A 27,961-nucleotide genomic window follows, 5' to 3' on the forward strand; every position below is an offset into this window, starting at 1 on the left:
TAATACATGCCCACTGAAGAAAATCTAGAGCCCCAGCTTTAAAGTCCCCATCTCTCAAATATTTGTCCTCCCTGGGTATAGGTGTGACACACGCATGTGCACCCCCGGTTAAAAAATAGTTATTAAGCCCAGTGAACAGGCCGTATTTTCAAACAGTAAACTTACCTCCATAGCCTTCCTCTTTTTCCGGAGTGCTCTTTTCTCACTAGCCTGTTTCTGTACACAGGCAAAGGCTAACGAGAAGCTCTCAAGCCCAACCAGTTTTTTGAGTAATTCTATGATTTCTTGGGATAGATTCTTGAGCACAGGATCTAATCACATACAAAGAGTAATGATCAGAGACATCAGGTGGGAAAGGACACATTTGAACAACAAAATTGACAATATATAACATTTAAACTCCTGCAGCATTATCAATGTTACTTCAACATTAAACACTGATCCCAAACTGGCCTCTGTGTTTCTGAAATGGGAAAACCAGCAGAAGTGCTGACACAGCACTCCCAGCCACCACCTCATCCAGGGTGCAGCAAGAGACTGAGAGACCACGAGGCCCACCTCCCAGTGGAAACCTGGCTCTGAAGACACTGAAGTAATTTGAGACCTCGGCAGAAACCTTTCAGGTTACCTTTGTTTACCTGCACAGTTCTGTGCAGATGGGAGGAAAGGTAAGACAGCATCTCAAGTGCCTCTGTAATTCAGGGGGCACAGAAGCTTAGCTCTGCCCACAGTAAGCTTTTTGGGTTTTTTTTTTGTGGACCAAAGACTCCTTTGAGAAGCTGACAAAAAGCCATGAACTCCTACCCTTCCCTGCCCCCTCACCCCACAAATGGAAATAACTCCAGATTATTGCATTCAATTTCAGGGGAGCTCAAGACATGTGTATAAGATCACAAGTATTTTGAAAAATGGGCCTTTTCCACTGTTGAACCCCTAGTGCCTGGCAAATATCAGGTGCTCATTAAATGTTGGTTGAGCTGGGCGCAGTGGCTCACGTCTGTAATCCTAGCACTCTGGGAGGCCAAGGCAGAAGGATCACTCAAGGTCAGGCATTCAAGACCAGACTGAGCAAGAGTGAGACCCCATCTCTACTAAAAATAGAAAGAAATTAGCTGGACAACTAAAAATATATAGAAAAAATTAGCCAGGCATGGTGGTGCATTCCTGTAGTCCCAGCTACTTGGGAGGGTGAGGCATGAGGATTGCTTAAGCCCAGGAGTTTGAGGTTGCTGTGAGCTAGGCTGACGCCATGGCACTCTAGCTTGGGCAACAGAGTGAGACTATCTCAAAAAAAAAAAAAAAATGTTGGTTGACTCAAACTGAATCAGACTTGAACCCGACTGTCAGCAGCCCCACCCTTGTTCTTCTGCTAAGAGTAAGGAAACTTCTTTCTTTTTTTTTAATATTTTTTTTATAATTTTAAGTATTTATTTTTATTTTAATATATCTTTTATTTTCCATGAAAATATTACTTCTTGTAAGGAAACTTTTTTCAAGTTGACTGAAAAAGCTCCTGCTTTGATATTCACTTCATTACCTCCTCTCTTTCTAACCCCTAATTCCATGTTTTCCTATTACCAATAATTAGGATCCATGAGGGAAATGTATCACATGTACCAGGCAAGGCAAGAAAAGAGGAAACATTAAAATGATATTTTAGAACTATTTCATGTAAAAATGGTAATGCATGTATTTTTGCCTTAGAAGAGAATGTAATGACATTTTATTGTTCATTATTATTCATAACACTATGAGGTTTAGAACCACCCCAAACCATGGTTTTCTTTGAATAGTTTAACCTATGCTTAAGAGTAAAACATATCTTTTAGGAGAGAAACGTTTACTCTTAGGAGAAAGCAAACAGAAGAGGACAATCAAATATAAACATGCCTATTTGATGGCTAGTAATTATCTTGATACCTCACAAGTTTTCTTTTTTAAAACGAACTCTGGCAGGGAGGGAGGAAAGAAAGGAAGGAAATATTCAGGAGAACAGAGGCAGCAGGGTTACCTTGCTCTGCATAGGTGCTGTTCAGTTCTCGGAACAAAGGGGCTATGATCACTGGCAGATACGGCTTTACCTTGTCTATCCCAAGGTCCATCGCTACAGCGCCAAGAAACTTAAATATGCATGTTCTCTGAAAGTACAGATCAATTTTCATTTGAAATGTTTCTCTTAGCACTCATTCATACAATTCATACAAACACATACAGCATTAATTTAGAAAACAGGGCTCAGTCTATTTTGGGACAGACTTTATTACTGCAGTTTAGGGTTCAAAAGGTAAAATTTCTAGGGACTTGGGAAGATCACTAATACTATTAAAATACTTTTTTAAAAATATAAATTCTTGCAGTCATTCTGTGCATTCATCATACCTTTAAGGGGTTTCTAGGCGAATAAGCAGCCTCTAGTTTTGCTATCCGGGACAACTTTTGGATCAACCACAGCAGCGTGGCTGGTTTGCTGTGTTCTTCCCTCGCCTCTTCCTTCTCTTCTCTTTCAAACTCTGACTTTTCATCTGCACAGGTCTCAGATTCTTCTATTGCTTCTCTGGCCACACCATCTCCTAAAGCTTCTTGTTTTTCCATGTCTTCTTTTATCTCACCTTGCTTATCCTCAGAATCAGGTTCCAGTAAATACAAGACTTTGGCCACAAACAACAAATTCTTAACAATCTTTAAAAAAAGAAAGGGTAAGGGAGAGAAATTGAACTTTTATTTTGAAACAAATAAGGCTTGTTAGAGCATAGGCTAAAATAGGTATTCTACCACTAGCAAATAAAACAAACAACTGGGTGTGTTACACTGTTAAATTCATGACAGCTCCATTTTTTGACAATTATAAAATTCCTTCTTATTGTGTGTTTAAACCCATTTCCATGTAAGTTTGATCCCTTTAAAGTCACACAAAATAAGTAAACGATTTCATTCTGGACCCTCCATTTACATTTTTAAAAAATTTATTTCTATATTTTTAGAGACAAGGTCTCATTCTGTTGCCCAGGCTGGAGTGCAGTGGTACAGCCATAGCTCACTGTATCCTCCAATTCCTGGGCTCAAGTGATCCTCCTGCCTCGGCCTACCAGAGTGCTAGGATTATACGTGTGAGTCACTGTGCCTGGCCACCATTTATATTTTATTTTTTTTTCAAGAGACAGGGTCTCTGTTGCCCCGGATGGAGCGTTGTGGTGTGATCATAGCTCACTGCTGCCTTGAACTCTGGGTCTAACATTATCCCCCCAACTCAGCCTCCTAAATAGCTGGGACTGTAGGGGTATGCCACCACCTCAGCTAATTAAAAAAATTTTTGTAGAGATGGGGTCTTACTGTGTTGCCCAGTCTGGCCTCAAATTCCTAGGCTCAGGGAATCCTCCCACCTCAGCCTCCCAAAGTGCTGGGATTATAGGTGTGAGCCACTGTGTCCTGCCTTTATTGGGAATTCTAAATGGAGCAAAGAGTAATCCAAACATAAACCCCAGAGTTGACCAGACATATGTGTATAATTGCACATGTATTTAATAATATGTCTACATTTCATCTAATTCCTCAACCACTAAAATAGATTCAAAACAACAAATGTATGCCTATTCCTAGACTATTGGTTGACTGTCAATCCCTTCTATGAAACTGGGAGAACTATAATTTTTACCTGTTCTCCTAGAGACTGATCCAAGAATTTGGAATGCAATTGATGGCAAGAGGCTAGAGAGATACTTTTCATCTGTGAAAAGAAAATAGACATTGGCAGACACAACACAGGACATTTCTGGTTGTTTTAAAAACTAAACCTAATAACTAACCATAATACAACTGATACACAAGATTTTGCCCTGAATGGCCACCTGTATAGATCTACAGAGAAAAGGTTCATAGCTAGAAATCATGTAATTGTTCCCTTCTCCCTACCCTAAGCATTTCAGCCCAAAGAAATGGGACACTTTCATACTCTGGGGAGATACAAGTAATAATCCCCTAGAATATTAGTGGAGCACTTTGCCACATTCTAGTATTTTTTTTCTTCCTCTTCCAAACTTCATTCATTCAGTATTTACGGAGTTCCCACTATGAGCCAGGCATTGTGCTAGGCCTAGGAAATCAGAGACAGATATATCGTGGTCTCTACCTAACACGTTCATGAACATGATCTCATTTAGTCATCAACAAGGTTGTGAAGGAGGCAGGACACACAGTATTAATCACATTTGCCAATGTTGACGAAGAACTCATACACATAATGGAAGATTGGCAATGATAAATAAGCACATTAAAAGTCTGACTAGACTAGTGGTCTAAAAATTATCTTTGAAAAACCTTGGTTTTGAGGGTGACCCCTTCTCCAGTTACTAACACTCCTCTTGATTCATATGGGAAACGAGTTGTAGGAAGAGTTTCTTCCAAGAGCCAGCCCCAAGATAGTTACACGAACCAGAACGAACATCTCACACAGGTCACAAAGGAAGGAAAAGGTTTTAGAGAAACCTTACCTTTTGGTCAAGATCACTTGTTAGGAACCTGATTGCTATAGGTTCTGAGAGTTTCTTTTTAGTCTTTTTGGTATTCCATTTTTGAATGAGCTCCTCTGGCTGGCAAGAGGCAAAGAGCAATCCAAAAATCTGGGCTGCTGTGAGCCACACCCAGTTGTGCGGGTGTCTCAGGTGAGAGTGCACATGACCTGAGGGAACCAAAAGGTATTCTCAGATATCTCAGAGCTTCCTTGTTTCTTTGGCGACAAATATGAGTAATTTACACATTTATTGAGCATCTATTATATTCTTGGAATAGGGAACTGAAGATGAACAAAATATACCAGAGGTTGGGAATCTAGATGGCTGGGGAATGAAGACAGGTTGATTGATGGGTATAAAAACACAGTTGATAGAAGGAATAAGTTCTAGTGTTTGATAGCACAGTAGGCTGACTATAGTTAACAATACTGTACTATATATTACAAAATAGCTAGAAGATTTGAAATGTTCCCAACATAGATGATGAATGTTTGAGGTGATGGATATCCTAATTACCCTGATTTGGTCATTGCATATTGTATCCATGTATCAAAATATCACATGTACCCCATAAATATGTACAATTTTATGTATCGGTTTCTTAAAAAAAGATGAACAAAATAGTCCCTGTTTCCCAGAAGCTCACGAGGAGCTAGGGAGAAGTGAGGTGGAGACACTGAACAACTAGAAAACCAACTCCTAGCTTGGGAAATGACACTGAAGGGGTATGAACAAGCCTAAAAACAGACTCATTCTCTGAGAGCTAGTTTCAGATTCAAGGGAGATAAAGTGGCATTAACATTTACATTTTATAAAGTGAGTAATGTAAATAAATACAAGTTTTTTTCCAATGATTAGTGAAACTGGTGGTTCTAAGTAGCTGCCTGGAAAGCTATCATTTATTGAAGGCTTTCTATGTGCCAGGAACAGGATAAGCATGTTACATATATCTCATTTAGACCTCACAACAATTCTGTGAGGTTGGAATTGTCATTTTCATCGTACAGATGAAGAAATGAGTGTTTCAGAGAGGCTGAGTGATGTGCCAAGTGATAACTGGCAGAGCCAGGCCTGGGCCCCAGCTTGATCTGACCCCCAATCTCCTAATTCTTCAGTGTTAGGCTATATGCTATTCCTCATAAACCACACTTGGAAAGCACAGTTAAAAAATCTTACAATGTGGGTGTCTGGGAATAGGATAGATGAACCGTGTCATACCTCAGTTTTAGTCTCTGCTGCTGTATTTCATGAACATGTTTTTACTTTTGTTCTCTATGAACCTTTGTAACAGTCTGGCCATGTCTTACTGGAGCCAAACCAGAGTAGGTCATACAGTAACCTTACTTCTCACAAAATCATGACTTCTGGCTCCTAAACCAGGTGAGTATTTTAAGCATTCATTCCAATGTCTATTTTCCACTGACTAGGCAAAATTGAGCATGTTAAATTAAAAATTCTGGGGTCTTATTTTTTATTTAGAGAGTGATATACAGTTATGCATTAAATGACATTTCAGTCAACCACAAACTACATATATGACAGTGGTCCCCCTAAGATTATAACACAGTTTAACACTACTCATAAAAAAAGATTACAATATGTATCATATTTTTACTATACTTTTTCTATGTTTAGATACACAAATTACCTTAAAAGTACCTCCAGTATGCAGTACGCTAACATGCTATATAGGTTTGTGGCCTACCAGCAATAGGCTATATACCATATTGCCTAGGTGAATAGTAGGTTACACCATCTAAGTTTGTAAGTACACTCTATAATGTTTGACGAAATCATTTCATTTCTCAGAACGTAACCACATTGCTAAGCAATGACTGTACAACAAGTGTCCCATAGAAGTGAAATAGTTTAATAAATTACGGCATATTTAAACAAGAGATTATCATATAGCTATTTAAAAGGATATCTACTAAGTGTGCTATAATATAATGATATCCTTATTTAGATATAAACGGGATATAAAAGTTTATATGGAACCAAGCAACACCTCAAAAAATCCTTTGCTTATTTAATAAAAAGAAAGACTGGATGGAAATACAGACCATGTATATATAGATACCAAAACAACATGCTGTACACTGAAAATATATACAATTTTTACTCGTCAAGTATAGTTTAATAAAGCTGAAGGGAAAATTTTAAAAAAAGGAACAAAAGAGAAATACATATCAAATTATGATTAAGTAGCAAGCAGGACTTCGGGAATTTTCCCCTTTCTTTTATTGCTCCATAGTGAATACTTTTTACTTATGAAGTCATAAATATATTTTTTTCAGAAAGAAAATTTTCACTGTAATCAATCTGATAGGGCCTTAAAAAAATTTTTTTCATGGACTTTTCCCCTGACATTAATTATATACTTTCTGAAAGTATTCATATTCTAATTTCCCAAAACAATTTTCAGTAATTCCATCACAACAAATGTGTTTGTTTTTAAATTTAAATAAAAAGGAAATACTTACTCCAGATTTTACTCAAAGTCTCAGAGGGCCTGGTAAACTGAATAATATTACATTCCTTGATGAGTTTCGTTATCAGTGTAAGAAAATTAAATAGAAGCCGATCTGCAGCTTTTTCTTCAGCCTCTTCTGTGATCTAAAAATGGATATAAGTTAATTAAAACAACAATTTGAAATTATTGGATGGACATTTTTACTCCAGCATGTAAATCTGCACCAGAGTCTCTCAACTTCAGCACTCCTGACATCCTGTGCTGTGGGGCGGCCATGTGCACTGCAGGACACTTAGCAGCATTCCTGGCCTCTCTACCCACCAGATGCCAGTAGCACCCCCTACCTTCCAGCTGTACAATGGACAATGTCTCCAGAGTTTGCCAAGTGTCCCATGGAGGGCAAAATTGCCCCAGTTGAGAAACTTCAATCTTCATATACTATGGAAGATAACTTACTTTAACTCTCATTTTTAAAAGAAGCTCTAACTGCATTGAATTTTTGCTTTTATTGATAAAGGTTTTCAAACACAAATAATTGTTAATATTTAATCTATTAGCTATTCTACCTCAAGCAAAACTAGAAAAGTTAGCAAAAGCTTTATTCCCCAGCAAATTACTTACATCTTTGAAGTTTTCTGGATCAATTTCCTTTTCGACCACAGGAAGGACAGTTTCAAGCCTTCTTCCAAAATCAACTCCTTCACTTTCCACAAACAAGCCACAGATCAAGGCAGCGAGTTGTCTATTTAAGCGCTACCAAAAATAAACCACAAGACGATGTCAACAGGAGTTGGGAGGCCACTTTCAAAATTATAAAATGAAGGTGGGCCTTATTTTGTCCTCAACATCAGAAACAATAAAAAATATTTCTTTCTGATGCCAGAAATCAATAAAATATGGAGCTTTGATAGCCAATATACAAAATGGAAAGAAGTCTCATCCTCATCCCCAAATTATGTGGGTATGAAACAAGTTAAGCATTAACAACAGACTCATGTTTATATTCCACAAAGATGGGCCAGTGATGGTGGTCACAGAATCAGCAAGTGGACAAAATGATAAAAATTACATTACATTCCAGAAACTGAATAAGCAAAACTGGAAACAAAGGTATGCATTAAAAGAGGCTGCTTAAGTAAATTATATGTTCACGTAGTGGAGTACGTTGCTAACATTAATAAAGTAGTAGGAATACAGTTGGGTTTTATGTTACTTTTTATAATTTCTTATGCTTTCTAAAACTTTAAAAATATATTATTTTTCTACCTTAATGTGTGGGTAGAAAAAAATAGGAATATATTATTTGCATAATCAGATAAAAATAAAGCTATTTGGGAAAAACTAATTCAACAATGTATAACATACATTCTTATTTGAAGTATGAACACCAAAAGCTAAGGCTTGTCACTGAACTATGACTAAAAGCAATGCTAACCTTTCTTGCTCCAAACCAGGTGGTAACCATATCAAACAGCCAGTCTTTTTTCTCGACGCTGATTTTACAGAGTAAGGATTTGATGGTCATGGAGGCCATCTTTTTGCATGTGGCAGAGTCATCATTCACCAACATTAGACAAAGAGGAATAAAGAACATTCCACAATTCTCATGAAGTAGTCCCTGAAAGAAAGGAGGCATCTGTGAGCACACTCGGGATGGAATTCCTACAGATGCTCTAGCAACGGAGGACTGAGGGTTTCCAGGGCTCATGGAGAAAAACTGAAGAGCCTATCTTTGGGATCACAGTACCTGAGGGAATGTGTCAAAGAGATAGGCGATCATTTCCAAGGTGGATTCTCTCCCGGTCTCATGTTCATAACTAGGGCAAGGACATTAGCAGATTTGTTAGTATCTTTTAAATTTACCAATAATTACTTAAAAAGTTTAAAGTATTGTATCAAAGTATCAGTCTGTTTCTAAAAAACAGAAAATACACCATTTCCCCAATGCTAATGTTTGTATATATATCCAATTAGGCTACTGCACAGTTTTAAATGTAATTTTGTTAGATTTTCAACATTCTCCTAAGTGTGGACTCTTAAGATAATCAATGGTCAGACTAGATTGAAAAGCAACTTAGGGAATTGCTAAATGAAGCCGTGCACGATGTTTGACAATCAAGTCAATGAGTCATGTAATAGCATCCTCAATGAATGTGCCACTATGTTTAGGCTTTGCCCCTTTCAAGCCAGCTGCCATATTAAAGGGAAAGAAGAAACTACTCCCCTGTCCCCGTATAGTTAATGGTTTAAACTTACTTCAGTTGAGCAAGCAGGAATTCCAAGTTTGGTCTCAATTTGTCACCCAGGGGATAGTCAAGAATGTATTTCAGAAAAACCTAGGAACAAAAGTCACACAGATGACTATTTGGATCCTGTCTGTAGGTTTCCTAAGCTGCTTTCTGGGACACCCTGGTAGGTTTTAAAAATCTTTCAGAAGGGCAATCAAACAGGCCTTCCAATGGACTCCCGCTAAGTCTGCCTACTAAGTCAACAACAACTTAGTAGTTTTCCTTTCTCCCACTCATTTATCCAGGTCCTGCCCTTTGTGTCTGACTGAGTCAACTCCTGGCCCCCCACTTGCATGGTTGTTTAAGACTCCAAATCTAAGCTTGCTTGCAAGTTGCTGATCTTGCTGATAAGTATGTGGTTTGCTAGACTGAGTGTGGATGGTGGCTCGACCCTGTATTTTCTCTTGAATACAGGAGTAACACTATGGTGATAATATTGCTAATAATAACTAACACATTAAAAATCTTCTATGTGCCAAGCACTGTGTTAAGTGTTTCTCAGTTAAATCTCATCGTTCCAGAAAGTAGTATCCCATTTTACAGCTGAAGAGAATGAAGTTGGCCCAGAGAGAATAAGAACACTGCTCATGTCACTATACCACAATTTCATGCCTAGTTTGTGTCCATAGGCTACACTCTCAAAACACTATAGTGTTCAGTCTCTTATTAATTAATAAATTGTCACATCTAGTCTGTGTCCAAAGACTATACTTTCAAAACACTATAGTGTTCAGCCTCCTTTATTAATAAACTGTGACAACTAAGGGACATCATTAACTTCTAAGGTCTACTTTTTCCCTAGACATAAAATGAGGATGCTGTTTCTTTTGAAGGGTAGTTCTAAATGCAGGTCATGTATGTAAGTGCTAGGCACACAGCTAGTGCTTAATAGCAGCTGGTCCTCCTTTTTCCTAACAGTAGCCAAGCACATTTTTCCAAGGACATGCTTCTTCCCTTCTACCCTGACCACCTCAGCAGCCCAAACTCACCTGCAACCCCAAGTCCATATTTCCAAGTGAGATTTTACCACCTCTTGGGCACAATATGTGCTCATATTTGGGATGGACAAATGTATAAACAAAAATCTGATCATATCACTCCTCTGCCTAAGGATATATAGCTCCTCAATATTCCTACAAGCCCCAAATCTCTAGCAAGACCACAGGGTCCTGCCTGACCTGGTTCCCCACCCCCAGCCCACTCACCTGCATTTTGCTCCTAACCAGACTAAGTTCTTACCCACCTCAAGGCTTCCCTTCCTGAGATCTTTACTGCCCCTTCAGCTGGAATGCTAATCCTCGTTCTTCCTTCAAATTTTGGCTTACCTGTCCATACTCAGCAAAGTCTGCCTTGATCTCCTACACTAGATACTAGGATGTCTGAATCTCAGAATAAAGCAACAATATAACACAAAGTAGTCTTCGGAATTCAGCCAATGTTGACATCTCTCTACAAATATGGCAGGGCCCAACCTTTGCTATGAGAATAAGCTGTCTCTACAAACCTGTCGGCACTGGACTCTGGCAGGTTCACTTTGAGCAGAAATTGCCAACTTCGATACTTTCCGCATGACATCATCAATTTCTGGGACCAACAACTTTCTTGATAAAATAGCCTGAAATAGAAAAAGAAAAGACGTTTCCATTTCATGTGTTTTACTGCAAATGGACATAAGTAGACTTGATGCCAATGTAGTTGCTGGCAGCTTTGAAACACGATGAAAGTATCTTCAAGAGAAAAAGAACATAATCTTTTTTTTTTTTTTGAGACACAGTCTCACTCTGTTGCCTGGGCTAGAGTGCCGTGGCATTAGCCTAGCTCACAGCAACCTCAAACTCCTGGGCTCAAGTAATCCTCCTGCCTCAGCCTCCTGAGTAGCTGGGAGTACAGGCACGTGCCACCATGCCTGGCTGTTTTTTTCTATTTTTAGTAGTTTGGCCAATTTCTTTCTAATTTTAGTAGAGACAGGGTCTTGCTCTTGCTCAGGCTGGTTTCAAACTCCTGACCTTAAGTGATCTTCTCACCTCGGCCTCACAGAGTGCTAGGATTACAGGTGCAAGCCACCGTGCCAGGCCAAGAACATAATCTTAAAAATGGTTAAAATGGAATCATTCACAATTTTTATAAATTACTTAATTTTAGGAGTCTACAACTAGTCAAAACGTTATGTTTCTAACATAATGTTTTGTATTTGTTTGTAACATTATCCTAAATTTCTGATGTGAGGCTCATAAACTGTAAAAGCCAACATTTTGGTGACACTCTACCTTCAGAAGACCAAATGCCGTGGCTTGTCTTGAAGTATCATAAATGTCCTCCTCAGCATATGCCAGTAGAACTTGGAGCTGTTTTTCAGTTATCTGGTAGGACCTCACTTTCTTGACAAGTATGGTCACACACTGCAAGGTACAATAGTGAAGTCAGAAGCCAGCAGATCCCACAAGTCAGCATCCACTGAAACAGTAAGGACTTAATATAACACACAGGTGTCGTCAACACAGGATGCTAACCTTATAGCCTCAGCAAATTATTCTAAAAAAATGTGGACCAAGATCACAAAAGGCAATGGGGAAACTATCTTTGATGTTAACCCTGGTTCTGGCTTTCCCTAAGTGTAAGTGAAGGCATCTCACCTTGAAACAATTTACCACTAAGTGGAAGTTCTGGCCCCGGGCAGCCCCGAGTTTTGCATACTCCTTCAGCAAAAGGAAAAGGTGTTTCGTCAGCTTTTCTGCTCGTGTTTCTATGGAAGGCAGAGGGAACCTTAAGACCCAGATCAGGCATTGTAAGGCACCTGTGATCACCTGAAAAAACAAAACAAAACAATCAACTGTGAAGTGACCAAACCCAGGCTGTGCAGACTTTATAAATAATTGAGCTGAAAAAATAGACGCTGTGCCCAGCTCACTCTGGAGGAACTGTGCCCAAAGTGTAAGAAGATATGCCCTGTTGTAGAACTTACTGCTTATCCACAGCAAGTGAAGGTAGATCACAAAGAAATAAGAAAAGCTGTTTACATACCATATCGCTACCCTACATGTGGGTTAATGATTTGGATAGGTTGACCACTTTTAGGATTTCTTTTCTTTTTTGAAAATACATCTTAAATGAATTTTCTATTTTCTAGAATGGCACATCAGTGTGATCCATTCTTACTAAGCTTATATTAGGTATACAAGGCACTCTACTGGGTATGATAAACACAAAGAAAAAAGGACACCATCTCTGCATTTAAGCAGATAGTTGGCTCAGAAATTAAACATGTGAACAATTAACTCCCACTTACCATAGTTAAGTGCTATGCAAAGGATATGGAAAAAGCGTGCTGGGATCAAGTGATCACACAGAGAATCCCTGAACCTCTGAGGCCTAACCTTAGAGAGCACCTGCATCAGCTAGTCAAGCTCTGCCTACTATAACCTGCACTGCTCTGGCTGCTATGGGCCCTCACTGGGCTAGATTAGATGAAGACAGAGAAGAAAGAGCCTGGGAGTCAGAAAGACCTGGGCTTACATCCCAGCTCTGCAGCTGACTACCTGTTTGACTCTAGATACGTTACTTAACCTCTCAACACCTTCATCTGTAAAGCTGGCGATATGAGAAAGTGAGAGATTTGTAGCTTTGGAGTCTGATAGCCTAGATCTGTGACTAGGCCCTAGCTTTAGTTTTTTCAACTATAAAACAGAAACATTAAGAATATATGCCTCAGGGGTTGTTGAAAGAGAGATATCTTTAGGATTCATAACATGAAGTGGCAGTAGTGACAATGGCAATAGTGACGATGATGATGATGGTGATGAGAGGCATGGGGACACCACCATTCAACCTCATGAAGTTGTTGTGAGAATCAAATTAAATAATTAATGTACCTAGGAAAGCTTTTAAAACTGTTAAGGGCTATCCAAACATATGGGATTATTAAACTGGGAAGCAATTTAACGTAGGGAATAGTGGTGATTCATGTCATAAATCTCTTTAAAAACTCAATCCTGTCAGAAAGCATGAGTGTAGGCACAAATTCCAGGTATTCTGCACACACAGCTCTTGTGCAGACACGGATGCTCCAATAGACTGCAAACCAACACTCACCTTCACGTCCTTAGAACGCAGGCAGTCTATGAGGAGAGACACGAACGGATCCAACATTTCCAGCACATGGTCACTTGAAGACTTAATCTTGGACGTCTTCAGACTCAGATGCAGCAGCTAAAAGATTTAAAAATTTAAAACATGAGTTGCCTATAAGACCAGATGAGGTGGGTCAATGCAAAATGATTTTGAGACAAACAAGAAATAGTAAGATACTTCTATTTAAAATGATAAAGTTCTTTAAGAAATGAGAAACTGCTTGGGAGAGTCTCAGTAAGTCAAGAAGGTGGGAGCCCACTGAGCAGCTGAGATGCTAAGTCCATTTACCAAATGGTTACACAGTGTCTACTGTGATCCCAGGCACTGATTCAGTAAGTTGGACATAGCAGTGACTAAGACAGACATGATCCCTGTCCTGATAGATCGTAGCCACGAAGACAGATTCTAAGGAAATGATTAAGTACAAATGCAGGTTGCTTTGAGAGTTTTGCAGGGATCTGGGTAGAGGGAAGAGTGGGTGGTGAGGTCCCAGGGTAGGAAAGGTTGTGGTGACTTGATAGACCTGAAAGGACACCAGCGTGGCTGGAATGAGTGTTGGAGTGGTATGTCATGAGGCTAAGACCTTGCAGCTCAAATGAAGACTAGACTCTCTCCTAGGAAAAATCGGAGACAATGAAGGGTTTTAAAAAGGAAAATAAACTGTTCAGATTTGTGTTTTTAAAAGCTTGGCATCTTTTAAAAAAATTCAAAGTAGTTCAGAGGTGCTCAGTAGTTTACTGTTGCTCAAAGCAACAGCAAAACCCTAATAAATACTAGGTCAGAATCATTAATTCTGGGACAGTTATATCATCAAAATAAGTATAGGAAGAGATACACAGTAAATAGACCAATGCACCTTTAAAAATATCTAGAGAGTTTATTTACAGTAAGGCATTTCCAGTGGAAGTGAGCAGTATTGGAAATTCAACAGCGGATTAAAAGGTACGGACTCCATGAAGGTAGTGAGTCTCATTTTAAGGTTAATTCTTACCCGAAGCCCAGACTCAATAAATATGTGCATATTGGTTTTCCTGCTCACAACAGCTTTTGGCCCTCCTCGGACTGGAGTTGGGGGGAGCAGAAGGCAGCTCTGGGGTGGTAGACGTGGATCTGGTGCAGGGGCTACTGGATTTCTGTCAATCACATGGAATGAAAATGGGAAAAACAAGGGAAAGAGCAGTCAGTTGCATTCCAAAAAGTTTCTGTGGCCCTCTAAGGTTGATGAGAGCCCACTCTAAATAATGTGCCATTTGCTCTGGGTTTTCTCTCTCTTAACCCTAAGACATAGAAGAGATTATTAGGATGTTGATCACAGTTATTAGGACAACCCTCAGAAATAGAGGTCACATTGATAATATACATTTAAACTAAGATGAAAAGCAGCAAAAGGACACACCCTGTTTGACTTCTGAAAACAAATGCTAATGAGTCTCTCTTAGAACGCAGAAGCAAAATCCAAAAGAAGTTTACTAACATATAAGGTATTTAAAAATCTTTGAAGGTCTAAATCTCTGTTTAATCGGAATAAGAGGTATATATTTAAATGCTATCCCTAGCTTTGATTCAATAAATATTTAAAACAAAATGGTAGCAGAGAAGGCCAAAATAATTGGCTGCTGTCACAGCTACCTCATTCGTAAGAAAAACAACCTCATGTTGAAATGTATCATATCGCAAAGTAGTACTATTTTATAAATCAGATGAACATACAATTTTTTAAAACTGAAGCAAATTATGAAAACAACCACTAAATGGCTTATCAGAAATAAGCACCTAAAGGATAGTTTATTTATTTATTATTTTCAAACTTACTTTTCTTTCTCTGTTAACAGGGGAAGATTTTCACTGACCAAACCATAACTGAGCAAAAGAATGGATTCTGCTGTCATTTCCTGATTTACGATTAATCCTGCTATGATTCGGCGTAAGGTTTCATGCACTTTCCGGGCCAGTTTTAAACTGGTGGTATTCTGTAAGATCTAAAGGCAAACATAAATGTCATGCTGAGATAACACAGAACTGCATTTTGATACAGTTTTCAAAGATAACGATATTTTTCTTTTATATACTATTTGCTTTCTGATTTTTTTTCCTAATTAAAAAAAATTCTTAAAATTTCAAACAGGTAAAACATATAAAGTAAAAGTTACAGGTAACTTCGACCCCAGAGAAAACCACTGGGCAGTCTGTTTGTGGATTTCTTCCACTCCCTCCCAGCTTGCTGCAGGTGAGGGCTCAGGGCACACTGCCAGAGATGGGATGGGACAAGTCCAAGTTAATGCCAACCTTCCAGATGCATTAAAGGGGGCAATTATAGGCAAACACACACACTCTCACACACAAAATCCACATAATGAATAGTCACTACTCATAGGAAACCACATGAATGAAGTGCTGCCATGGCCAAGCCTCAAGGTTTGATACTAGTTGACTTATTGGGAACCCAGGATCATCCACTTTGGCAAAGCACTCAGCACTTCATAGCTAGTATTTCGCATAAAACATAGTATTCATAACTTTCATTACTCTGGGGGGTGTATAATACACATCACAGCATATGTGCTCTGCTGACACTTTCTCATCCTCAAAACATATCTCACATTCTTAGATCAGGCTCAGATAAAACTAGGTGCAGTCTAGAAATACTTCAATATGAAGGTGGGTAAATTATAGTCCCTGCTCTCTAAGAGGCAGAATGAACCTGTGGAAAGAATGTGAACTTTGGATCAGAAAGATCTGGAACTAAATCCTGACTTTATTCTTTTACCATGTCCCTTTCTACCTTCCCAAGCCTGCATTTTCTTATCTGTAAAATATAAGTACCATCAATTTCACAGGCTGGTTGTATAGATTAGAAAAGATAGCATAGCAGTGGTTATAACATAATATATGATCAATAAATACCAGTTCTCTTCAATATGGGAGTGGCAATATGATTCCAAAGTCTTGCTAATATGTTTGTTTTTTCTAATTAAAAATTCTTAATAAAATTTCAAATGTAGATGCACATATAAAGTAAAAGTTCCCCACAATCTCAACCCCAGAGGTTGCCACTGTGCAGTTTGTGTGTTCTGGATTTCTTTATTCTTAGCTGCTGACCTGACCTAGCTGTAAAATTCACCTGCATTCATTCCAGCTGCCTTTCCTTTTTCATATCAGAGTTTACATCAGGGACTGTGACTCTTGGATTACAGCACTCAGGGCTGCGCTTTAGTGACCCTGTGGCACCAAAATAAATGGTGGGTGATCACGTGCAGTATTATGGTTTGCCCTGCAAGACTCCTTTTAGGAACTTAAGATATTACAACATTGGGAACTCCTGTATCATAGCCAAGCCCTTACCTCTTTTAAAGGAAGGATAAGTTTTACAACCTGCTCTTTTCCTACAAACTTGCCCAGGATTTCGTAAGAATCATAACTCTTGCTTCTTCGTGCCTCCATGACTTTGGAGAGAATCTGCTTTACTTCCTTCTCTTCAGCAACAGCACCAAACAACTCATGGTTAAAAATCTTTGAAAGAAAAAAAACAAATGGCAAATCATGTGATCTCAGCAAGATATGCCAACATAAACCGTCTTTGGAAAAAGGCACTGGTGTGTCCGAATTAAAGGAAAACAAATTGGATTGGACTGAAAGTAGATGGTAGGAATTTTTTTTAGAATTCACTTTCTTTCACTACAATTTAGGGACCAATCACTAGGGAAAACACATGCATACAGAAACACATGAAGGCTGATACTAATGGGAAACAAAGAAAAAACATTCACAGATGTGTATATAAAATGATATAACTATACAGACAGGTATGTCTTTTTTGATATCACCAAAGAGTAGCTTAATTTCCCTTCAAGAAATTCTCATGCTATTTGCAACTGAATTAATGAAATTAATGTAAATATTTAAATTGAGATTCGAAATGTTAGTGTCAATATTTTTATTTTTAATTTTAATTTTTTAATTTCTTTTTTTTACTATATATTTTTAGTCGGCCAATTAATTTCTTTCTATTTTTTTAGTAGAGAGGGGTCTCGTTCTTGCTCAGGCTGGTTTCGAACTCCTGACCTTGAGCGATCCACCCGCCTCAGCCTCCCAGAGTGCTAGGATTATAGGCATGAGCCACTGCGCCTGGCCAATATTTTTAAATAATTGAACAAAAGGTTGTGTGACGAATTTATTCTCTTCCTAACCCTAGCTCTCAAATTAGTACATTATCTAATTTTAAAAGTTATTATTTATTTTTCACTATTATAAATAAAGCTCTGGTAAATACACTTTTTTTTTTTTTTTTTGAGACAGAGTCTTGCTTTGTTGTCCAGGCTAGAGTGAGTGCCGTGACTTCAGCCTAGCTCACAGCAACCTCAAACTCCTGGGCTTAAGCAATCCTACTGCCTCAGCCTCCCTAGTAGCTGGGACAACAGGCATGTGCCACCATGCCCAGCTAATTTTTTCTATATATATATATATTAGTTGGCCAATTAATTTCTTTCTATTTATGGTAGAGACGGGGTCTTGCTCTTGCTCAGGCTGGTTTCGAACTCCTGACCTCGAGCAATCCGCCCTCGTCGGCCTCCCAGAGTGCTAGGATTACAGGTGTGAGCCACCGTGCCCGGCCTTACACTTTTATTCATTTAAAATAGATTCTTGGATTGAATCCAAGAATGATTGAAAATTTTTGCTCATTTCAAAAACTTTTGGTATACAATGTCAACTTTCTTTCCAGAAAGATTAGACCAATTTATGACCCACTGGCAATGACAAGAGGTGCCCATCTCACTTGGGTCTTAGCTAATCTAAAAGATGACACAATACATTATTTTCATTTTTGTACCCTATTATTATTTCTTATTTTGTGAACTGATTTTTTTGTATCCTTTGCCCACTTAAAAAAAATTTGAAATTCCTCTCTATAAAGCTTACCTCAATCATTAGATCTAAACAAGAGTCCAAATCCCCAACTTGCAGCTTGTTGGTGAGGCCTTGCAGCAACATGTAAACAGTGAAAGTCAGCACGTGGACCTAAAATGAGATGCACAGTATGAATATGAATGGTTAGGAGCACCACACTAGAAAAATGTAAGATCTAGGAAGTACTGCAAGGAGAGCACTCAGTTCACATGTCTGGTATTGCCAGGAGAAGCTCTGATAAATGACACATACTTCTATCATTACCTAAATTCTTTGACCAAATGATAACTCTGTACAAAAGATGTTCAGAAACACATTACCATGCTTAGGGTTTATTGTGACTAAACCAGGCCAGTGATTTATGAAGAAAGGCACTAGAGTCTTGAACTTTTAAGAAACTAACCAGTGCTTTAAGGAACTTGCCAATGCTGAATATAATCAGACCTGGTACATAAAGTATTACGAAGGAAACAAGTAAGTTTTTGCCCCCAATAGCAACCCAGTTCACATTTACTGAGAGCTTACTGTATTAATACCTTACATGTATTAAATTAGTGACGCCTCACCCACCCAATGTACGGTGTAGGTGCTGTATTATCAGCATTTGTCAGGGGAGGACACTGAGGCACAGAGAAGTGATGGGCAGGAAGTGGTAGAGTCAGGATTATAAACCAGAGCGCAGTTCTGCATCGCTATGTTGTGCTGCCCTTCAAGCTTTTTGCATGCTTTATGCTGCTTCTAGTGCCATAAAATTATCATGGTAAATATCAGCCAATAATCATAGGCTAAGAAAACACATTTTTCAATCCAGATTGGATCTATAGTATAGTATAGTTTCTTATGTACCTCCTGTGATCTTTATTTTTATATATAGATGGCCCTGACTTACAATGTCAGTTAACAATTTTTTGACTTTATGATGGGTTTATCGGGACATGACCCCATCGTAAGTGGAGAAGCATCTGTATTTAAAATGTTTGCTGTGAGCTTTACATAATTTTTAAAAATCCTTTTTTGTCGATGGGGGGCTCCTGAAGTGACTTATAGTGTTTAAGCTACAAATATTTGAACTCCAACCCAACTTGAATATAAAGCACATGAGGCAATTTACCTGGTATCCACGGACAAGTGTAGTCTGTAATTCTTTTAAAACATATTGTAAGAAGTGCACACCCAAATCCTCTATTATTTTTGCAAGAGTGCTGCGTGCAATGTCTCTAATTTCTTGTGCTCTGTTCTTGAGGAGAACACACACTTTCAGCAAAATACTAGAAAATGAGAAGTTGAAAAATGATTAATCAAATAACAATCAAATAAGCATATAAGTATCCTTTTGTATCTTAATTACCCATAACTCAAATTTCCCAGTTACGATTCTAAGCCACAGCAAATTGTGACAATGCTTCTCTTCCTGACAAAAGATATTTAAAAGCCAGGAAGAAAAGAACCAACTTTTGAGTTTCACTGAACTTTTCTAATTTGTCACACAACATACCTTGGCAGATTAGCCTCCATAACTTCTGGTGGAAGGGACTGCATTAGTTTAACCATAGCAAAAGCTAAAGGAACTCGAACCACTTCCTCATCATTCACAACCTTTGACTTGATCAACTTGTGTTCTTCTTCCCTTTTAGTCTGTAAGAAAAATTTATTTTAAACTTAAACCGAAATGAAAATAAATGGATCCAGGACCTACCGGCACTCCAAACTTGCATTTGAAAGACAAGGCTCTTTTTGTAGATCTTAAGCCCATTTCTGAGTTTGGTGTCTTTATTTTTATTTATTTATTTATTTATTTTTTGAGACAGAGTCTCACTTTGTTGCCCAGGCTAGAGTGAGTGCCGTGGCGTCAGCCTGGCTCACAGCAACCTTAACCTCCTGGGCTCAAGCAATCCTACTGCCTCAGCCTTCCAAGTAGCTGGGACTTCAGGCATATGCCACCATGCCTGGCTAATTTTTTTTGTATATATATTTTTAGTTGGTCAATTAATTTCTTTCTATTTTTTTTAGTAGAGACAGGGTCTCGCTCAGGCTGGTTTCGAACTCTTGACCTAGAGCAATTGCCCGCCTCGGCCTCCCAGAGTGCTAGGATTATAGGCGTGAGCCACCGTGCCTGGCCTGAGTTTGGTGTCTTTAAAAACAAAACTTAATAGTGTAATTTGAGCATAAACCTCTAAAAATTATAAAAGTAACAGAAATAAGAATGTTATATTTTTCAAAGGAGTCACCAGAAAAACATAAAGCCAACTTTTCACTGATGTGAGTTAAAATATGTGTCAACTGGGACTTCCAAGTGTTTGAGTGACACTGTTGGTATATAATAAATGAAGTGCCTCAAATAAAGAAGGTTTATTTACAAATATACAAAATGACCAAGTCACTATTTTTATGCCAGGAGTTAACAACTTTTTTCTGTAAAGGGTCAGATAGTATTTTTGGCTTTATGATCTCTATTGAAAGTACTCAACTCTACTGTTGTAATGAAAAAGCAGAATTAGATGCTATGAAAATCAATGGGTACAAATGTGTTCTGATAAAACTGTATTTACAAAAAATAGGCTACAGGCTAAATGTAGACAATGGGCCATAGTTTGCTGGCCCATGTTTTACACTGAGAAGGAAAGGAAAGGCTTTGACTTCATGAGAATGCACTGCTAAATGTTTTCCCTATTACCAGGGAAAGATAAATTGTGAAGAGTAACGAAGTAGCCAAGAAGTAGAAAAGAGAAACATACTCTAATTTTTAATAACCTTTTTTGGACACAGGAGTCTTTTACCATCTACTTGGGAGACAGAAAAGTATATATCTACCATGTCAAAATGATAAAAAGGAGAATTACTGCCTAGCTATAGCAGATGAGCCTAAAGATGACGAGATAAGAGAAGGGAGGTGAATTGTGATAAAAGGAAGTCCAAACGCTGAAGTCAAATAGTTAAGAGCCACAGTCTGACAGGTCCCCACCAACACCCAAGTTCACACAGATCTGCTGGGCCCCAAACAGAATTATTACCGTGGATGCAAGGCATTTATGCAGCCTAGGCAGAATATCCCCAGTTATGGTCCCTTGGATATTTTTAATTGTCCTCTCCAATTCTTCCTTATTCCGAGGCAGGAAAGAGACTGACTGTGTGACACACTCGGATTCCTTGGCTGATGTCCCTTCAGAATTGGCTGGATCAGGGTTTCCCAGTTCTTCATTGTCTGACAAACTCTTACATGTATTTTCCTTCTCTTCCTCACTTGTGTACTCTAATTCCATGGCTTCATGCTCTGGTAATTCAGCCACTTCAACTGTATCTGTGTTTAATAAACAGTAAAAGTCGCATCAAACAAGGAAACAACACAGTTGTGGTAAATAGTCTTTCCCGCCAAAATCCAACTTTCAATAGAAAATAGCTAATCACCAACTGCGGGCAGGCAAGGTAAAGGCTGAGGAAACAGCAGTAAATGAGAGGGCTATGGTTTCTAATTTCTCACAGTGTAGGGCCTAATGAGAGACAAAGACAAATAAACTGCCAATTATTTAATATGAAAGAATGTGGAATGGTAAGCGCAGGGTAATGTGGGAACGCATAGGGTGGCTGGGGGCAGGCAGGTCTTAACCAAAGAAAGCTTCCAAAGTACTGTGGCTAGAGGTTTCCAGAAGCAAAAACCTGCATTCATGGGCATGAAAATCATCATGGCAGCCAACAGTTCTTATGCAAAAATGTCGCTTATTCTAGGATTCAGCTTATTAAAGAAAATCAGGCAGCACAGTATTGTGGGGCAAGTCCAGACTAGACTCAGCTAACAAACCATGTAACCATGGTCGATTCACTCGACCCGAGTGGGCTCTGGCTTCTTCACAGGTGAAATGGAGATACACCTACCTTGCAAGGAAGGCTACTGTGAGGACTAAATGAGATATGGTTTATAATTACCTAAACTATGTGTCTGACACTTCACTGACTTTCAAAAAATGGTAGCTATTAGTCTTTATTTCATTTACTGGCTTTGGGAAGGTTACTTTGTCTCTGAACCTCAGTTTCTCACATCAAAAATAGGAGGTAGCCAACACTGAAGTCCTGTAATGTTCTTTATGAGGACAAATGAGATAAGGTCTACAAAAGCTCAGCCTATAGTGGGCGCTCAATAAATGTTTCAAACTTCATTTTTCTCGTTGTCAATGAATTTTCCCTTTCCTTAAAAAGACCACTATCCTCTTTGAGTCACCATCTCATTTTTGACCATTTTTTACTCATGTGCAGAATCAAGAATTAGAAAATAAAAACTCTTAATTCAACATCATATAGAACAGCAATTCGGTGATGCTCCTTTATCCTCATCCTAAAGGACAATGCTCCACCCTGGGTTGGTCCAGCTCTGACTCGAGTTAATTTAGGGGACTGCTGGTAACTAGCAGTAACTAGTAGGTTGGGCTCTTGTTGCATCATGATGTGATGGATGCTCTTTCATGCTGCTTCGCCAATATGTGATATGAATGGTACAGAAGGGGTTAACTATGGAGGAAAATGAAGGGAAAAGAGATGTTTTAAGGGGCAGGAGCCCATACAGTGGTAAGTTGATAAGTTTTGAGGTAGAAGATTTTTTTTTTTTGTCCAACACCTCCCTGGAAGCTACCACTATTCCTCACAGCTACCTGAAACCCAAGATCAGCAATGCCTACAGTACGTAATTCCATAGATGAGATACATCTAATCCAAGGGAGAGAATTATCCCCATTGAGTTCCTAGTGCTTCAGAAACTAACAATCAGCCTATGCTGGTAAGACTGCTTATCTGACACCCTGACTGGGCAGAATTACAACTATGTCTCATATAAGATGTTAAAAAAAAGTTGTCTCTAAAAGAACAAAAATATGTAGCCCCCTGAAAGCATTAATAAGATATCCCAGTGCAATCTTTCTCAGGGACAAAATAATTTAGTAGAAGTAAAAATAAAATCTGAATATTGTGAAATATCACAAGGCAATTGTTTTCACAAGTGACTTTAGACAGCTATTAAATGGAGATATATCAATAGCACAGGATCAATAAAATAGCATGTAAGAGAGCAACACTCAGGTAGAACACATAGATTACTTGGGACAGACAGCAAACCCAGATTTCAGTTATCTTTTTGAATATATCATGCCATATGAATTTGGACACCCCTAAACTCTGATAATTTGAGCCAGTTTAGAATAAGTACTTTAACTATATTACCTTAGAAGAAATAGTTAAGGAAATTAAGTATTTTTAAACATTTATGTTTATGGAAAGTTGCAAAATGTAGATTCAACTGACTAAAGAAAATAGTGCAAACTGAAGGCTACGATATTTCTGCACCTTTAGATAAAATAAATAGGATAAATAGGCCTATTGAGTGTTCAATCTTTCCTTATTTTTCTGTGCTGACTAGAACCTCTAGTTTAATGTTCGCTATTAAGTAGCAGTAGCGGGTATTTTCATCTTATTCTGATTTTAAAGCAAAGGCTTTTAATCCTCTACCACTGAGTATGATGTTGTATTAGGTTTTTTAAAGACATCATTTAACAGGTTAAGAAAATTTGTCTATTCTTTTGTTAGATATTCATTCTTCATCATCAATAGACACTAAATCTATAGATAGATGGACACTGCATCTACCTAGATGATCTTATGTTTTTTATATGCTAATGTGTGAAATTCCATTAACTAATTATCCAATATTCAACCAACCTTACATTCCTGGAATAAACCAAAACACAGGCATGTTTTTAAATGCTTTTATTGATTGTGGGATTTGATTAGCAAATATTTGGCTTAAGATTTTTTATATTTATATTAATGAATGAGACTAGTTAGAATATTTCCCTCACAGCGTCTATCAGTTTTTGGTATGCAGTTATAATAGTTTTATGAGTTAGTGGGTGCTTCCTCTTTTCCAATCATTTGAAATAGCTGGTATAAGGTTGAAATCATCCACTCCTTAAATGTTTTGTAAAACTTGCCTATAAAACATTCTGAGCCTGGTGTTTTCATCAGGAGATGTTTAATTGCAGATTCAATTTCTTTAATGGTTAGAGATTCATTAGGACTTTTTATTATCTTCTAATGTCAATTTTTATATTATATTTTCTAAGAATTTACACATATTCAGATTTATAAATGCAAAGATCATATTATTTTACCTTTGTCATTTAATTGTGACACTTTTTAATTTCTAATCTTATTTATTATGCCTTCTATTAATATTTTTATGGATCAGTCTTGTCAGGCATTTGCCAGTTTGCAATCTGTTCAAATCTTTATTTTTAGCTCTGTTGATCTTTTCTATTATATCCAGTTTATATTTCATTAATTGCTGCTCTAATTTTTATTATTTCTTTTATTAAATTTTCTTTGCATTCATTGCTAATGCTCTTTCCACAAAAGACAATAAAATTGGATTTCTATGTAAATAATCTACGGCTCATATTTTTTCCACTAATACAATTTAGAATGGCCTTCTCTATAGTTAAGTAGATTTTACAACAATACTTACTCATTTTAGCTTCTTTCCGACTCATTAACTAGTCACTGCTATAAGAGCAGAAAAGAGGAATAAGTTGAATTTTGTCATCTTTAATTCACTATCATAAATTATGCCAGAATAAAAAGAAAATCTAGTTTAAGAAACTTTTAAAAACTTACTTTCTTCATTCTGCATTTTTCCCATTTGTTCTTCAAGAGTTTTATGGTCAAAGTGAAATGCTTCTAACACAATCACTAGCAAACTGTTTAAAAAAAAAGGTACACAGAAATGTTCATTTGATTATCAATATTCTTTGATCATTTGACTATTAAAAGGAAAAGAAGTTTTCCAGGTTCATTCTTGTTGGTATAAAAAAGAAATAAAGAAAGGAGAGGAAATTTAAAGTCTAATAAATATTAAAATTATTTTTATCAGTATTTTTGACTTGAACACATTAACTGCCATGTGAGTTGTATTTAACTCATGCTAGTTTTGACTCCAGAGCCTTGTGAAGCATATGTAACTCATATGTCTCTTTTTTGTGTTTTTTTTTTGAGACAGAGTCTCATTTTGTTGCCCAGGCTAGAGTGAGTGCCATGGCATCAGCCTAGCTCACAGCAACCTCAAACTCCTGGGCTCAAGCAATCCTACTGCCTCAGCCTCCCGAGTAGCTGGGACTACAGGCATGAGCCACCATGCCCGGCTAATTTTTTCTATATATATTAGTTGGCCAATTAATTTGTTTCTATTTATAGTAGAGACAGGGTCTCCCTCTTGCTCAGGCTGGTTTGACTCCTGACCTCGAGCAATCTGCCTGCCTTGGCCTCCCAGATCATATGTCTCTTTATCTTGAGCCATGTGACCTATTTTTCAAGTTGCATATAACTCACGCATAGAAAACAATAAAAAATAACACATTTTTCATTAAATTAGAAAGGATTGTTTTGTTTTTGAAGCTTTTATTCTATTTTCATAATAAAACAATGTAGCCCCAGGGAAAAATTTTTACTCTAGTGTGGCAGTCAGTGTGTTAATAAACATTAGCATAACCTCATTAGTAAAAGATAAAAGTAAATAAAATTACTGAAAGACTCATTCAGTAAATATTTTAAAAATTACATTTTAAAAACAAAATAAGAAACACTTAAAATGGTTTAAAAATAAAAACAAAAAACCCACAAAAATTGACCATACCTGACACCCAATTTTTGATTGATCTGTCCTGTCTGTAAGACATGAATGAAATGTTTCAAGTAATATATATATGCTGACCAAGAGAGATGTTTGCAAATGGCTCCAATAACCTCTGTGGCGGCAATGGTTATATTTTCATGCTGCAAAATAATAAAGAGCATCAATGCCAGGACAAATACTTGCTAATAAAATACATGGCTAACTTGGTATATTAACATATTTTGGACTCTTTTCCACTCAGACCTTCTTGATTGGTTTAGGATTATATACAATGAATGAAGCAAATTCAATGCACAAAAGTTGACAAATGTCAAAAACTAAAATATTGTATTACTTAGCATGCAAAAGTACACTGCCTCAGAGACATCTCTTTCAGGCCATGACAGAGAACAGGGATTGGATTTACCTTTATACCTTAAACTAGAAAAGCAGGCAAAATAAATAACAGTTTTCAGACTTTGGATATCAAATAGTGCAGGATAGTGATCTTTGAGAGAAAGGAAACAAATGAAATGAGCCTTATAATTACCCCAATTTACTGTGTGTAGAGAATTGTTAGGATGCAGCAATGGAAGGGAAGCCCAAAGAGAGCCCAGTGGTCTCTCTGAGTTAAGGAGACAGAGTTGAGGTTATGGCAGCTGGAGAGCACAGGGCAGAGTATCAGAGAGGAGAGAGCTACACGGGGAAAGCTACACAGAGGGCAGTCCCTTGAGTCTTCAGCTGAGCACTGATCGGTATATACATGAGTAAGAAAGAGACGGGGAAAGAACCACCAAAAAGGAATCAACAAAACAATCATCAAAGACCAGATAAGGATGAGACTAGTTCACGTTTCTATCAGCTAAAGTGAAAAACCTCATGGTACATCTGGCATTCGGTACTGGGGAACTCAGAAAGGTAGTGCCTCAGTCGTAGGGCCTTAGATTAAAGGCTGCTCCTGCCTAAGAAAGCTTAAAAGTAAGCCTCAAAAGGACCAGTCTATTCACAAGTCATCTAACTGCACATGAGAATAATTCTCAAGAATACGTCAAGGTGTATGTATATACCCAGCACTCAATAAGGTAAAATCCATAGTGTCTGGAAGCTAACAAAAAATTATCAGGCACACAAAGAAGCAGAAAAATCTCTCTAATGAGAAGAAAAAAAATCAACCAATAAAACAGACCCAGATATGACATAGATGACAGAGTTAGTAGACAAAGACATTAAAACAACTGATACAGCCATATCAAGCAGGGAGAGCACTATTTATAATCTGGACTTATTTTTGATCAAAAAATCCCCTCAAACTCAATATATGTTACTTATATGGTTGTATTCCATTTGGTTTCTTGCTGTATAAGTTTTATAGCAGCCTTTGACAATGAGTTATAAAATTTTAATATAGTCACAGGAAATTAAAACATTAATATTTTTAAAAAAAGGAAGAGAGAAGAAAGCATGAGCATGTTAAAGAGACATGGAAGATATAAAAAAGGCCTAAATCGAACTTCTAGAGACCCAAGACAATTCTGAGAGGGAAGAGACACTGGATGAAATTAATAGCAGATCAGACATTGCAGGAGAAAAGATCAGTAAATCTGAACACATAGCAATAGAAAATGAAACAAAGTAAAACCCAGAAAAAATTACTAAAAAACAAAACAAAATTAAACAATACAAAAGCCTCAGTGAGTTATGGGACAACTTTGAGTAGCCTACTAAAATACACTGGAGTTTCCAAAGGCAAGAAGGGGATCCAAAAATATATTTAAAGAAATAATGTCCAAAAATTTCCAAGTTTAATAAAAACTACACATCTACAGATCCAAGATGCTCAATGAACCCCAAGCACAAGAATCATGAAGGAAACTACACTAAGGCACATTATAAACAAAGAGAAATTTTTAAAAGCAGTAAAAAAATATATATACATATATTATATTCAGGGGAACAAAGTTAGGGATGACTTCTCATTGGAAACAACATGAGGCAAAAGATAGCAAAGCAG

General features: G+C 37.6%; 2 protein-coding genes across 4 annotated transcripts in view; one reads left to right on the forward strand and one right to left on the reverse strand.

The window, feature by feature from the left end:
* The window catches only part of ARL1 (ARF like GTPase 1), a 31,945-nt gene extending 16,588 nt beyond the window's left edge, over positions 1–15,357 (forward strand). The window contains exons 7-9 of one of the 3 annotated variants that reach the window (XR_012921395.1): positions 409–668; positions 5,800–5,888; positions 15,230–15,345. The gene's annotated coding sequence lies outside the window, so the exon portion shown is untranslated. Of the gene's footprint in view, positions 1–408; positions 669–5,799; positions 5,889–15,229 lie in introns of all 3 variants that reach the window. The other 2 variants (XR_012921396.1, XM_076007079.1) reach the window with 2 other exon arrangements.
* Positions 1–27,961, reverse strand: part of UTP20 (UTP20 small subunit processome component) — a 94,226-nt gene that overhangs the window by 471 nt on the left and 65,794 nt on the right. The window contains exons 39-61 of the mRNA XM_020287898.2: positions 25,972–26,111; positions 24,957–25,039; positions 21,314–21,600; positions 19,798–19,937; positions 19,414–19,570; positions 18,315–18,413; positions 16,740–16,907; positions 15,210–15,376; positions 14,389–14,530; positions 13,359–13,475; positions 11,903–12,073; positions 11,537–11,668; positions 10,774–10,884; positions 9,238–9,317; positions 8,729–8,798; positions 8,417–8,599; positions 7,603–7,734; positions 6,992–7,124; positions 4,488–4,675; positions 3,653–3,724; positions 2,380–2,679; positions 2,012–2,138; positions 166–311 (exon numbers count right to left, since the gene is read on the reverse strand). Coding sequence (XP_020143487.2) covers positions 166–311; positions 2,012–2,138; positions 2,380–2,679; positions 3,653–3,724; positions 4,488–4,675; positions 6,992–7,124; positions 7,603–7,734; positions 8,417–8,599; positions 8,729–8,798; positions 9,238–9,317; positions 10,774–10,884; positions 11,537–11,668; positions 11,903–12,073; positions 13,359–13,475; positions 14,389–14,530; positions 15,210–15,376; positions 16,740–16,907; positions 18,315–18,413; positions 19,414–19,570; positions 19,798–19,937; positions 21,314–21,600; positions 24,957–25,039; positions 25,972–26,111 — 3,345 coding nt within the window. The remainder of the gene's footprint in view (positions 1–165; positions 312–2,011; positions 2,139–2,379; positions 2,680–3,652; positions 3,725–4,487; positions 4,676–6,991; positions 7,125–7,602; positions 7,735–8,416; positions 8,600–8,728; positions 8,799–9,237; positions 9,318–10,773; positions 10,885–11,536; positions 11,669–11,902; positions 12,074–13,358; positions 13,476–14,388; positions 14,531–15,209; positions 15,377–16,739; positions 16,908–18,314; positions 18,414–19,413; positions 19,571–19,797; positions 19,938–21,313; positions 21,601–24,956; positions 25,040–25,971; positions 26,112–27,961) is intronic.

Source organism: Microcebus murinus, chromosome 10, assembly GCF_040939455.1.
Source record: "Microcebus murinus isolate Inina chromosome 10, M.murinus_Inina_mat1.0, whole genome shotgun sequence".
Classification (NCBI taxonomy): Eukaryota; Metazoa; Chordata; class Mammalia; order Primates; family Cheirogaleidae; genus Microcebus; species Microcebus murinus.